Genomic DNA, 15,327 nt, shown 5'->3' with positions numbered 1-15,327 from the left:
GAGCAGTCAGAGTAAATATACATCAAGACAGTCTGATGCACATAAAAAAAAACTAACAAAAAAAAAAAAATCCTGTTGATTTTGCATTTTTGCTAGAGTTAAATAATAACCCAGCTGTATCTTGAATCCTTTTTTTTTTGGCAGTTTTCTGATTATATATGGGTATATTTATCGTGATGACTGCATATTTCATGATAAAAATGTCTCCCATCATAAACCCTATTAGCAAACACAGCTACTTGGCACATTTTGGTCCTTCATCACATTTTTCAGGTTATTATTTCCACAATAAAGAAAAAAAAAACATATAAAAACACGGCTCATCAAATGATTTTATTCCAGTGCCTGCATATTATAATTCTCATTAGTAGAATAAGAAACATTACCACTCTTGGCTCAGTGCAGATAAACACTATAAATACAAAACTCTTCTTTTCAAAACACAAGTTTCACCTGCTGCTATTGTTAAAGAACACACACTGCTCTGTTTCCATAGATAAACTATCTCATTTCAAGCCCACGCTCTACGGATGTTAATCTTACGGCACAATTGCATAAATTTTTTTTTAACTCTCTGACGTCTCAGACGGAAAACCTTCCAAAAAAAGTTCAGAGTGTTTAACGCTGCTCATTGTAAAAGGGAAAAAGAAAGAAAAAGAAGAAAAACATTAAAAAAAAAAAAACTTTTTTTCCCTACACCATTAAAACCAATATGCAGATCCAGTTTTTAGTTTACATACACTTATCTTAGCATCAGTGTCGTTAAACGCATGTCCCCACCTAGACGGTGCGGCCTGGGGGCAGGCAATGTTAAAATTTAAAAAAGGAAAAGAAAATATCGTCAGCTGCACCTCAAACAACTTTCCCCTTTTCCCCAATTCTATGTGAGTAATGTGAGGAGCATCCCCTGATGTTTTATGTTAAGTGATAAAATACTCTCAGTTAGTACTAAGTTACAGAGCTATTTCACTGCTTTTTTTTTAAAGAATCTGACACATATTTAATCATCTCGAATGTGCTTACAGATATAGTTGTGTCACATGTAAAGTACTAGACTAGATTAACTAATTAATCTTTGTTTTTCTCATAAACTAAAATTATTGTGGGCATGTGGGTGCCAAATGCAGCATTCATGCAAGAACCACTGCTGATTATGAACAGCCCGTTATATTTTATAAACACGAATTATGTGAGCAACTTTTGATTTTATTCTTCTAATCTGCAAATTGTCAAAATTATAGACATGGGCTTAATAATATGCCCACAGTCAAATATTCCTTAACAAGTTGCATCTTGACAACAGGCTTTATGTAGCTAATGACACGTTTCTGACATCATTTTGTTTGGATATTCACTGAACTGGAACTGAAAATTGCTGGAGCACCAGTTTTACATCACTATTCAGTGAATAGATGTCGACCAAGAAAGACGCCGCTGTTTCTATAATGTCTTCAGAAGTTTTGTGGTCTGAGGAGACAAACACTAAGCTGTTGTAGCTACAGTGGTGCGAACATTTGGAGGAGTCGATGTGAAGGTCTCAAACTTCACACGGTCTCTGCTGTGGCGGAAATAGAATTAATGGAGAAACAAAAACAACCTTTTTCACACAGGACCGAGTAGGTTTGCATTTTTTTTTCTCCATTAAAATCTGCATTTTGTGTGAAAGCCTACTTGTGTTGTCTTTGACTATGTTTAAATTGGTCTAAAGGTGTGACAAACATGAAAAAATAAAAATAAGAAGAAGACTGCCCTGCAATTTTTCACTGTCATCTCAGTAAAATAGCTAGATTATTGAAACATGGACACAACTAGGCTTTCCAACATAAAAACGATATGCATCAAAACTGGCCTTGAGGTGGATAAAACAGACAAACATGAAAGCTTCGACCTGTTGAAAATTTTAGACTATTTTTCAAGCTGATCCAAAAATTCAGTTAAAAAACAGACTCCCAACATCAAGCGAGAATTACGCAAGAAGTTTGTTGATGGCTAGAAAGAGGATCTTCTTGAAGTGCAATATTCTAACCAAAATATGACCAAAGATTAATGAGATCAAATGTATATTTTTGAATCTGTCACTATCTGGATCTAAGGAATTCTAAAGTTAATTTAGTTTGACCAATCCAGCTTAAATATAGATTTTAAAGGGGAAAAGATGGCAACGATGAGTGTATGTAAACGTTTCCCTGGAACTGTTACAGCTCAGGATATTTCTTTTTAGGTCGTCCATAAGCTGACAGAAAAATAAGCGTGAATACTTTTCTCCTTGCTGTTACATCGCATCTTTGTTCACTGAAAGAAACTTCGAATCCCCTATTAAAACTCTCAGGCAGAAGAAACAACACAAGGCCATTATGCCTTGTGCAGGTCTAATATCTAAGTATCAAACTGTTTTCCTTTGTTGGATGAATAAATCACTTTTGAATGTGACCTTTAAGTTCCATTGCAAGCATGTGCTGTAATGCATTACAAAGCTATTCCTAAAAAGCAGCACTACAGTCAAAACACGCAATAGGTAGGCTTGAAAAAAGTCAAATCAATGCAATGGTTGCATGCATCGAAAACAATCCCAGTTGTATTAGGTGCTACATGAATAGGGAGGGAAGCTTGTTTTCCTCTGGCTTTAGCAACCAAAAAAATATATAGAGAAATATTATCTACATGTTGCCCTTTACAGAGACAGCTTCTGTCACCTCCAACCTGCATTTGACATCAATACTTAGTGCAGTGGGAATGTTTTCAACAGTAGATGATTCACAGACTCTCGTCAGCAGTAAAACTCAAGAGTCTCTTTGCTCGTTTACCCTTTTTGTCCAGATCATGATTAGGAGGGAGACATATATTGAAAACAGACCAATCCACAACACTGACAGGCATTGCTATGTTCAAAACAAAAACTGTTTATTTTTTTTGTTTGAACCTATGGCAAGTCATGCAGTCAGTCGTGGCTGAGGTCACAGGGGATTTTCTTGCTCTTAGACTTTAAAGTCTGGGCCTGAGTAGGTTTCAAGTGGTCTGAAAGTGAACCGTGCATACAGCCTGGCCGTCATCAAAACTCATCGCTGCATTACGGTGCCTTGCAAAAGCGGACGTGCACATTCGAGCTTTTCGCATTTTGTCGTGTCAGAACTGAAACGTTCGACGCATTTTATCGAGGTTTTATATGATTAATCTGTACAAAGCACTGCATAATTGTAAAGTAGAAGAAAAGCAATGGATGACTTTCAAAACTGTTTGCAAATAAAACTGAGAAGCATACATACTGTACCTGTGTCAAGACTTATAAACACAGTCATATCCAATAAATCAGAACATTTTTAAGTTGATTTTGTTTTCAGTAGCAAACTTTAGTAGGAGTAACTTTCACTAAGAAAGTAGATTAATTACACACATACTGATGTTCCCAAGCTTTTAGTTCTATTAATTCTGAAGTTTTTTTTTGTGTGCTTTCAACATGACATTTTAGAAATGTACATGAGACCAACAAAAAAAAAAAAAAACATTTATAATACAAAAATTAATGAAAAGTATGTTCGACGGTTCAAGGTTATTTTCAACAGATGCACATAAGAACACATTTTCTAATATGACGTTCAATTGCATCCCATCAAATATGACTAAGCTTGAGCTAGTTTGAAAAGAAAATCGAGTATGGATGTGCGTAGCGGACAGTGACATGGCCCACAGGACTTGAAGTAGTCACTGTAGAGGAAGGTATAGAGTCAATGGAGCTGAAGAAATAGATGTCAGAGTTTTGACATTCTATAATATTGTATTAAACTCGACATAAATGCATTTGTGATTGTGGTTTCAATGTAAGAACATCCGAAAAGGCTCAAAGCGTATCAATACTTTTGCAAGGCACTGTATTACAATCACAAACACATAAAGGATCGTATCCAGACTCAGATCACTGTCAGAACACCCGGGTCACCACTAGTCACAGAGTTATTAGTACTCCTGTTCTGTGGCGATCAACTTAATGATTATTACCAGTCTGGGTAATGTAGTGACATCAGTTTAATTTATGATTGTGGTTCACAGAGGAGCTACGTGGTAATCCTCAGTCGCAAGTCTTCTGCAGATCGTTCAGACCGTTCAACAATCAAACACAATGTGCTGAATATACCTTGAATACTGAAATGAACACACCGTTATTCCCTACATACACTTACTTTAGATATGTGCATAAATGCCCACGGCACACACCTATACACGCACGCACACACACATCCGCACACACACGCACACACACGCACACACAAGCATACACACTGCAGTTAATCTGCACTACTTTCTGGCACGAAGTCCTTTTTGTTTCTGAAGTTGTTTATCCCAATCTGTCTTCGTTGCTTCTTCGTTCCTGTGTGGTCTGACTTACTGCTGGTGTTGCTTTAGGCTGAAAAACAAAACACACGAAAGAATATGTTAGTCTTGTTCTTCAGATTTGACAGGACCTGGCCTTTTTAACCACAGGGAGCATGAAACCCAGTGGAGTGAAAGACCTTACCTGGTCCCTTTGAACTAATCCTAGTTTTCTGTAAATCCATTTGACATTTTAAATCCAGAGCAGATGGCACAATAAACACAGTCATCATTAGTACTTTAACAAGACAAACATACAGCAAAATAGTACTGTAATTCTGCATTGCTGCTACTTCTCATTAGGTGCTCCACTTAAAACAAATCCCCTTTACTGCAAAGTATGGCTCGGCAATATGCGAAACATTAACCAACACTCCTTCTCCACTGTCTTCTCATAATTACAGTCATCTGTTATGCCCGCTATCTGGCTGTGCTCCAAATTAAAACAAAGAAAATAGATAGGAGCATAAACCCTCATGTTTAAAGTGCAATATTTGCTGCGGATTTGGCCTTTATCACGAACCGCTAATTGTTTTTCTCGATGACAGCCGCCGCGGCTGCATTCTGCGGCTTTATCACTATGAAATAAAGCAAGTGGAGAGGCAAGAAAGCCGTATTCAATTAAAACAAAAGCGATAAGTAGGACTGGAGATCATAGAAGGCATCTCACACCACAGTGAGTGAGCCTTATTTTTTGAAGTGTTATAGAGGACAAACATCCTGGGAAATCCTGCCGTAGATCCTTATCGGTCAGATGACGAACGTGAGCCAGAGATGAGAGCTGTACGGAGTCATAACACAAACGTATAATGTCTTCTTTATCTCTTAAGAATTGTTGTGTTATAGATCCTCCATTTAGTCTGGGATGCTATTATCATTTCTTTTATTATACAGCTCTCGGATTGATTTTGTCTCAGTGTGAGCTTATGGTTCCTCACCCTTTACCTTAGTTGAAACAAACAAACAAACAAGTTGAAAATAAAATGTCTCCTCCATACGCTGCGGCCAATTTGAGCCTGAAATGAAAACACGAACCACAGACAGCATGATCGATTCCACTCTTTTCATCACAGTCTTTGGTAAATTGCCACCCCTTCGCAGTGCGCCCTCATAATCACCGTTTGTGGAAATGCAGCGGCAGATTTTGAGGAAGAAAGGAGAATTTGCAGGCAAACCAGCCCGTCAGCGCCCGTCTCGATAATGGCTGTTAAAACAGAGGCTCCTGCAGCCTGTCTGCTCTGTCAGGACCTATCTGTTGGACTCTCAGAAGAGAGGGAGGGCCTGAGTCAGGAAGCTTGTTTTGTTTTCTGGAAAGGGACAGGTAGCAGCCAGGAGGGCTGAGAGATGAGAGAAGCAGAGAGAAAAAAAAAATGTAACGCAGAAAAGAGGATGACTAGTTAAATCATACAAATGTAAATCATATGTTGATACTGTCAATTATTTTGTTGTTCCAATGAAAGTATCTGGTATCTGAAAAGGGGAAAACAACAAACAAATATATAACAAAGGAAATTTGTAATACTAGTAGATCTATTCACAGAGTGTTTGCTGTGTTTGCCTGAGAAAAGTGACGCAGTAGTTGATCATCACTGCAGACTCACTCATCAGCAAGGTAAATTCAAATTGTGGAGACACTTCCATATGTACAGATGGAGTTAAATTTATATTTAGCTTTATGCCAAACACATCAGCCTTTATTGTCAGTGTTATTTGTTTCACATTTACCTGAAAATGTTCTGCATCTTCTCTGTTTCTATGGGGACGACATTGCTTGTCTTCAAATAAGATTTACAGAACGTTGCTTTAAGCATCATAAATCTGCAGTATATAACTGAAGCTCACATAATATTAGTCCCACTGTCTTGTAAAAGCTTTACCAGTGTTGGTGCAAAAAAACTATTCACATCTCCTAAAGTGGGAAAACAACAATGACAACAAAAGAATCATGAACACAAATAATCTGAGATATAAAAGAATTGTACAAAGAAAAACAGAAAAAAAAAAAAAAAAACTAAAGCGTGGGGAGCAAAGACGCAAATATAAGTCAAGCCGAGGAAGGAGGCAGAAAAAAGGTCATGGTCCGTGGATGAACAGGCTGTTAATGGACTAATCCAATAATCTGTCTCCGGGTCACATGTGCGCGATGTAAGATATATGAGGAGTGTGTGACAGTGAGTTCAAAGAGAGTGCATGCGCCTCTAATAACCACCGGAGGTGTTTGCGGAGATTTGAAGGTCACTTTTGCATGCTGTGAGTGTGTACTCATTTATGGAGCCCAGGACTTTTTCCGATGTATTTACTAACCTTCTGAAGCCTGGTCCTAATCCGGTGAACCCCGTTTATAGAGGTAGACATAAATGCAAAGAATGAGTCATTACAATGTCCTAATATGGGTTAAAATGCAAACATTTCTCACTCTGTAAGGCCCAATGTTCTGACAAATACTCCTGGATTTGGGCCCCACAAGGAGAAGGGCTCTTTTTGGGTCAGAGGTTAGGCTTAGGACTAAGGTATAAATTGAGTTTAAGTTAGAGTTAGGGTTAGGCAACAGAAATGAACAAAAAAAAAAGAAGAAAGGAAGTCAAAGAAAAGCCCTGTCTGTCTGTCTGTCTGTCTGCGTGTGTGTATGTGTGTGTGTGTGTGTAAGGAAGAATTTATATTCAGTTAAAGTTGCAAGAAAATGCTCCTTGAAGAAATATTAGAAGTGATTTCCACATTTATCACTTTTCCAGTCCAAGTAGCAATGAGCAATAGATGGGAGCATGGAGAGATTTCAGAGGGTCAAGGTTGCAGAGCTGCACCGGTCACCCATGTTCAGATGTCACTGGAACAACAATATTCTTCTATCATATAAACTTAAATATCATTTAAGCCGTTCCAGGGTCTCTCTGAGCTGAACCTTGACGAGAACAGAAGCTGATAGCAGATAAATCTTAAAATATCAGTCGAGCGAGTGGACGTTAACTTCATTATTTTTATGTGAAGTAATTAGATTTTTTTTATGGGAAAAATCTCAAGAGTACATTTTTGGTCTGAAGCAATTTGCATTTATAAGCATTCAGTGCCCAGGAGCAAGGTTGATACTGGACCTGTGTTACCCAGGTAAGAACATTACAACTAAAAGTGGGTTTGGACAATGCAGCCCTAACATTTGTCCTCTGAAAGGCATCGTTTTCCCAAAACGTTCTCATTGGCCCCGATTTTTAGCAATAAACTCCAAGTACCAATAATTCTGTCTCAGTGATTACAGTTTATGCCTTTCTGCAAACCACTGAAAGCCCACTTGAACTATAACTGTAATAAACTTTGGATTTAGTAGAAGACTTTAGTATTTCTTTACTTTAAAGGCAAGCAGAAGATCTTTTGCTACACCATTGGTTTAAGAAGACTATTTACTCTCTCCACCTCCACAAAAACTGAAAGCAAAAGCCTGCTTAATTTAATAGATAAAAGTTAATTAAATGAATTAATTGCCAAATAACCGTAGTGAATATTATTTGAATATTTGAGTCATTCAAAAACCTGATGACATTCAAAATGAGGGATGTTGTTTGCACCAAAATTAAATCACTCCTGCTAAAAGTTAATAGAATATTTACCTGGGAATGATTTAAATCAAATGCAGTGAAAATATAACCTTTAATAAATGTTGATCATCCTCCCACCACAAAACTCTCATTTGGCGTCAGTTTATGTAGTGGAGATGACAGGAATTTCCCTCTGGAACTAATACGGTCTTATCTTATATTATCCTTCTTATCTTAACTTGATTTAGGTGGATTTCTTTAGAGCTCAATTTATGCATCTAATCAGGTATTTATTGCATTTAACAAGAGGTAACATTGAACTCTAGCATATTTTTTAGTGTGTTGTAAGGCTTCCCTGATTAACATGCACACATTGCATGTTACATGTTGCCTGGCTCATTTGAAAATCATCCCAGTAATTAATAATTTATTGCAAGTGGATGTTCAAGGGGTGCACTGCAGAATATTATCAGTAGTCAATTATAATATTTAACCCTTTTTTTTCTTCAAATGTTTACAATGAAAGATTTGAAGAATATTTGAAGATTTGAAGATATCATCTGGTTGCATAATGTTCAGACAATGCCTACTTTCTGATGATGCTGCAAACGTACACAGACCTAATTATCTGTAGATGCCCGTTAAGCTTGTTGAAAACAAAACGTGTTTAGTACATCCTATATCTGTTAATCAGTCAGAGAAAGCTAAAAGCAATGCTGGTTTGTGTCTTTTGGATATTGTTAATGTGGATGTAATCTATCTTCAGTTATTAATATTTCAAGAGTAGCATGTGTAGCCCCTGCATCTTTAAACAAAGTGAAAGTAGACTGCCTAAATCACAATATTATTGCTGGTACACTGCACAGAAGAAGAATTTGTTCAAGACGCATTTGCCCACTAGCAACAATACAACATGATCCTTTGCACTACAGCTGCCTATGTCATGGGGAAGCAAAAAGCTTTTTTATGCTGGACAAAAAAAAAAAAAAAACATTTATTTTTCAAAATGATAATTAAAACTTCCTTTACAGTGAGAATAAAACCACCTATTGTGTCGGGAGAGGTGGGTAGCTACTCAGTAACCTTTACTTGAGTAACATTTTGGAAAATAAATTGTTTTAGGAGAAGCTTTATGACACCATATGTTTTACTTTTGCTTCAGTAATATTATTATGAAGTATCACTTCTCTTCATTGAATAAAATTTCCATTTTTACTCAAATAAAACTTCTTATATTCATAAACAAATATGTTTTAACCAAAAACGCACCAGACACAAGTTTTAAACTTCACTGTATAAAAGCTTTGTTGTTCTAATGTTATTAATTTTTTTTTAATCTACTGAGCCTAATGTGCCATTCAGAGCAAAAAGATGTGGTAAAAAATATTATTTACCATATTCTGATATCTTCACTACTTATTTTATTATTTTCATACAGAATACTTTTTATTCTTACTCAGGTAATTACATAGTGTCTACTCTGAGTCAAAACATGCTGAAGTATTCCTACTCTTAGTTCAGTAAAAGTTTGTGTACCCGCCACATCTGTGTGTCAGTGATCAGTACAACCCTTCTTTTGTTCCATGTTTTTCCTGGTAGTGGAAAAACATGCAACAATACACTTGCAACAATTGTTGCATTTACTTGCAACAATTCAGACATGTAATAAGTAGAGAGAGAGAGACAGAGAGGTCAGAGATCGCAGGGTCAAACATACTACTTTTCATGCCATAATCATTTTGTTATAATAAAAAAAAGCAACATGTGTCAATATTCTAAGAAAACAAATGATCAGAAAACATAATAATTAACTCATAATCTGACTGCTCTTTGCTTGCATCAATGCCTCACTCTAATTACTAATATCTCAATTTCAATCTAATTCAAAAACCTGTCTCTTCTAAAATCCTATTTGTGCCACAGAAACAATACTGGTCAATATCTACTGCAAAAAGACAGTGTGCTTTTTATTATTTATGAAAGGCAAGATGCCACCAGACTCACTGAAATCTTTTATAACTTAGTGGCTATCCCCTGGTTGAGTGTTGTCCTACTTTTGCTGACTTGATTCTACTTTTAGTAACAGTCTAATTTATTGTTCCTGTAAAAAAAACTTCATTTGGAGTCTGATTTCTCTGCCAGGTAAATGGTTGAGAGACAGCAGTAGCTTAAGGGCAGAGACTGAGTCATGGTCGTCACGTAAGCTTAACATCACAGCTACCCTCAGCATCTGTGCATCTACAGCTGTATTACTACCTATATATGCATGAATGAGGTTGTATTTTTTAGCTATATTTAACCTTTACGTGATAATCTGAAATATTGTATTACCTCTTTGCATCTAGATTGTGAGTCTGCAGTCCTTTTCAGTTTTTTTCAGCAAGAGGTCAGGAAAAACACCCTTAAGAAACTTCTTCAAAATTGGCACGACTGTTCAGTTGGAATTGGAAAAAAAGACTCATTTGAAAGTTAAGTTTAAAAGTTTAAAAGTTTAAAAGTCAAAGTTACTGTGTCCTAGATTTTCTCCATTCTTGTGAATGTGACATTTCAGGAACACCTTGAGGGAATGTCTTCAGCTTGGAGACATACGTCTACTTGGACAGGGAATGAAATGATGACATTTTACATCCAAAAGGTCAAAAGTGAATTTTTTCATTGCCAATACACAACAGGACTGTCTTAACTTTAACTTGGCTGCAAAATGCAGTTTGACAGACCACATCTACCATATGGTAGAAACATATCGTAACAGAAATCATGTCTAGATAATCATAGATAGATGATTTGACCAAATCCTTTGAGGAATGTGTTATGAAGGAAAAGGGAGTTTCATGGCAGAAGAGAGTCCAACTTGGTAGAAGTTACCCATAGTAAATTACCCACTTATTGTAGATTATATGACTTTAAATCAATTATTACTTGTTGTTAAACAGGGAAACTGCAGAAACAAAGAGACTGATTTTTAAAGCAGAAGAGATGAATCAGCAGAAAACTTGCTGTAAAGAGACAAGGATAATAAAAACAAGATTTTCAGTTCTTGAAAATCTTTTCAAGAACTGAAAAGAGAAAAAAGTTTGCTTTTCACAGAGCTTTCTTGTAACCTTTGAAAGTTATTTAAAGTTGTTTTGAGCAATATTTCCCCAGGCTTCCTGAAGGTCTGTTTGCTTTCACACTCTCTTCATTCATTCTGTCAAAAGAAAAACTCTAATACAGCACCTGAAAGTCTGATGGACTATTGATTGCTTCAGACCACTTTAAACTCCACTTATCTCTTTATACACAATGTATTTAGGCTTCCAAATGCCATATGAAAGCCTAGATACTCCAAAGGTGTATAAAGAAATAAGAAATGGTTTAAACATTTTCCAGTGTACATATTTTTTAAATCTAACAGTGGTAGATGTGCATATCACTTTATATTTAGGGTTCCTTTTTGGAATTTGATGCTAGAAAATAAAATAACGTGTCAGATTTCTGCTAAATTGTATTCTTGCTGAAACTATAAAACATTTTTTTAGACAATATTATAGATAACTCTACCTGACAGTAGGGTATGCCATGCTTTTTATACAACAGCAAAGCTAAAACATGTTTCAACTCCTGCTGGCTGGGGGGCCTATACTTCCCATTGTTTCATTTTCACTTCAGCAATTAAGTTGTTAGATTTTAGGAGTGCTTTAGTTGGAGACTTATATTGTGTTTTCCAGTTCATATGCCTGATTCAGTTGTGTTTGTCTGCTGGCCAGCTAAGTGCATGAGCTTAATCACCACACAGTGTAAACTGTAAAAAATGTTCTGCCAGTTTATCATGTCATAACGACTGCTGTTATCCTTTACAGGTCCAATTACAGTAGCCAGTTTGGACCAACTGTGGAGGGCGCAGTGCTTCCAGTGACCTGCGGCTGCCTGTGAAGCAGATGGCCGGCTTAGATAAGACAGAGAAGCTGGTAGACTGAGGAGTCCAGCTGTTTGCGTGATAGAGAAATCTGTTTTTGTTTTAGGATGATGGATTCCTAATGCCAATCACCACACAAAACACACACACACACACACACACACACACACACACACAGGCTCACACTTTTCATGGATGTTTCTTCAGTGGAAGCTAATCCTCTGCCGCTGCCAGCCGCACTTTCATCTCATCCAGAAAGCGCCTTACACAAACCAAAGCTCGTGCTTAGTATGAAAGAACTCATATACAACACAAGCATGCATATGCTTCCAAAGACTTAGGAAGGCCTAAATCTTTGACCTGATCGAAATACTGTCCAAGAAATAAAGAATCGCAACATATAAAAAGAACTGTCCATATAGCCACTTTCATGTATAAAGATAATTCTTAGAGACTATCCAGATTTTTTTCCACTTCAGGAAGTTTTCTGGAGCTACTGTTCAACTTTATCACAATAATTTCAACTACAAAACAAGAGGCCAAATGACATTAGCAGCTGCCTGCAGAAATGATCCCGACAGGGCGGTATTCTTTAATCAGGGATTTGTTGCTAGTTGAATTTTTACAGTACTGTATTTTAGCTGCCTTCCGTCTTAAACCCTTACACACTTAGTTTTTTGCTGTTTATTTTAAATTATACAACAAGCAACAAGACTAATTAGCATTTTTGTTTGCAAACAGAAATTAAACCAGTGACTCATGTTAAATGTCCTAGATTTTCATAAATCAGAAAACCCAAGAGATATTTAAAAAACAAAACAAAACAAAACAAAAAAACAATCAGCTCAAAGCCACTTTATGGGATTTAAACCAGTCATCAGTGACAGTTTTCCATGTGGGTCATATGGGCATTTTCCCAGGGCAGCATAAGAAAGAGGGACACCCTCTCACCAAACAGATGAAAACAATCATATGTCAGTTGTATCTTAAATGGTTTTGCTATTGCTTTCATACATCATGTTCAATTCAACGTCAGGAGCAAAAAAAAAAAAAAAAAATCATAAAAGTTTCATACGTTGCAGAAATAAAGCTGTAGAACTGATATTCATGCTGCATTAGTCTGATCCAGCCCGTTTAATTGCATTCTGGATTCTGCTGTTGTGAAACAATTGTTGATGCTGAATCAATAACATTTCTTCAGTGTGAGGGACCCTCTCAGGTTGCTTTTGGAAAACATCTTGTTTGCATTGTCAAAATGCACCCATTATTATATCATCCCATGGACAATAAAGGATAGAATAAGTTGCCTGTTGGCGTGGGAACGATGGGAGATGAGGCTCATCCTAAACTGTTGTCAGACACAGATTTTTGGTGCAGTGTTGTGTTTCACCTAAGTGACTAGGTGGATACAGAGGAAGTGAGGCTGATGAGGTGGAACCTTTAGTCTTGTTCTCTGTTACCCAGAGGATCGATACCGCAGTGCAACAGAGCTGGCCAGGCTTCAGGTTTCAGAATCAGTTGTGTTCAGTCTCTCAGCACCTGCAATGTGTCAGAGTGGCTGCACTAAAAGCATCCTGTGCTTTGAGGCTTTTCAGTTTGACATGTAATGGACTTAGTTCAATTAACTGTGGAAATGCAGTAACAGTTTCAACTACCTGAAATTATTTTCATGCTCCACATTTGTGTTTGTGCATACATGTGTGTATGTGACCTTTTATTTAACGCACTGTAAGGACCATTTTCCAAACAGAAACTACATTGTTGGATCAACTGGTCTTAATGTGACCCAAAGCTCAGGCCCCATAAGGCGAAGTGCTGTTTCTGGGTTAGATTTAGGATGAAGGTGTGACTTGAGTTTAGTTTAGGTTTAGGGTTAGGAAGAGACTACTATTGGTTACGGTTAGGGTCTGGGTTAGGCATAACTGCAGTTACTAAAATGATTGGAAGTCAATACAAAGTCCTAATGTGAGTAGAAATACAAACTTATGTGTGTGTGTGTGTGGAAGATATCATCCTCAGCAACCTTCCTCCTGTCCTCAAATGCCACAATGTTGAGGTGTCATCAAAAACTCAGCGAGTCAGAAAATGTATCTTCTACTTCTCTTGAACCTTTTGTAACCATTTCTTATGCTGACTGGTGTGAGAGCAGTAAAAACAAAAGCCCTGTGCCTCCCCTGTAAGTCTTCCACATTTATTCTTATCTGTCTCTGGCCTATCCATCCTTTCCGTCCTAAAGCTCTGCACCTGTCAGCAGTGCTGGGTTAACCTCGTCGTCCAGTCCAAATCTCCTCTATATCTCCAGCTCTAACTTTTTGCCCCGTCTAGAAGATTTATTGTTAACTGCAGTTCTGTTTCACTCTCTCTTTATTATCTTTGCAGTGTCCTTTCTACAATACATCCTGCCTCTCTCTGTGAAAAAGAAACAACACTATAGAGACATTTCTTAATTTTATTGTGGCCTCTTGCTATCTCTGAACCCCGTCTTCTCAAACCTGATGTCTCTTTCCCTCTCCCTGCGTCTCTCGTCTCATCTGTCTTTTGGTGTCTGCGGTGGATGCTGTCAATTAGTCTTGCTTATGTTCTCTTTGTCATAAACATGACTCTTTTAGTGTCTGCAGTCTGCGACAGTAAAACTGACACACGAGAGTTATGAAGAGTCGTCTTTTACCACAATATTCTTCCTGTGTAGAGTTATGATACTTTAGAAAAATCCTTCTTTCTGTGAGTTTACTCACTACTTTTTTATCCAGAGCTCAGCGTGAAGGTCTGTTTGGTGTCCAGAACTTAATCTTTATTCTCGCTTCAAGATATAATCTTAAACAATCTCTTCCAATTTACAGCAGCTCCTTACAAGTACATAAAGCAGCTGACAAAATGTTATGCCAACATGGTGACGTGAGACGTCGATGGCACATGGGCAGTCGTATTTTAATGGTGATAAAAACACAGACTAACTAAACACCATTGTTAAAGAACAATCATGTAATTTCACTTTAACAGTTTATTTTGAAGTAGTTTTATGTTTTTTTCTCCTCAAACATGTTTGAATTGCACTTGCTGGAGAGGAACGTTGAAGGTTGAGAAAAAAACATTTCTGATTCCTTAACTGTAAAACAAAAGAAAACATGAATAGAAAGCCAAATCACCCTATGGCTTTTTTTTTATATCTGGCAAAACATTGATGTTAATTTCACTGCTTTGAATACATCGATGCATTCACCCATGCATCACAACACAGCCTGCAACCACACTCACAGCTATCTCATGGTTAATGTATGGAATACAATGGTTCTGTTCCAGATCATATTTTGCTGGTGGATATAAAGTATTTTTTTTCCATTTTGTAGGTTACAATGGCAGTACAGCTCTTGAGCTCAGCACTCATCCTTCATTTGTCATTCATGGAGTCTTTCCACACTGCTAAACAACGTAAAACTCCATCTGGCAGGAATAAGACGAAACAACTTTGAAGAAAATGTTGTACACAAATATCTGACATCACTTTGATGTGGCATCTCCAAGGCGACTTATTCCATTCGG

The 15,327-nt window shown here is 37.1% G+C and overlaps 1 protein-coding gene across 1 annotated transcript in view; it reads right to left on the bottom strand.

The window, feature by feature from the left end:
* Positions 1-319: 319 nt before the first annotated feature.
* The window catches only part of LOC106955180 (zinc finger matrin-type protein 4), a 47,066-nt gene continuing 32,058 nt past the window's right edge, over positions 320-15,327 (bottom strand). The window contains exon 6 of the mRNA XM_015045195.1: positions 320-4,399. Within this exon, the coding sequence (XP_014900681.1) occupies positions 4,378-4,399 (22 nt within the window). The 3' untranslated portion in view covers positions 320-4,377. The remainder of the gene's footprint in view (positions 4,400-15,327) is intronic.

Source organism: Poecilia latipinna, unplaced genomic scaffold (assembly GCF_001443285.1).
Source record: "Poecilia latipinna isolate Pla-1442-1.1 unplaced genomic scaffold, P_latipinna-1.0 Scaffold713, whole genome shotgun sequence".
Lineage (NCBI taxonomy): Eukaryota > Metazoa > Chordata > Actinopteri > Cyprinodontiformes > Poeciliidae > Poecilia > Poecilia latipinna.
The sequence above is the reverse complement of the archived record's forward strand: the minus strand, read 5'-3'. Positions and strand labels throughout refer to the sequence as shown.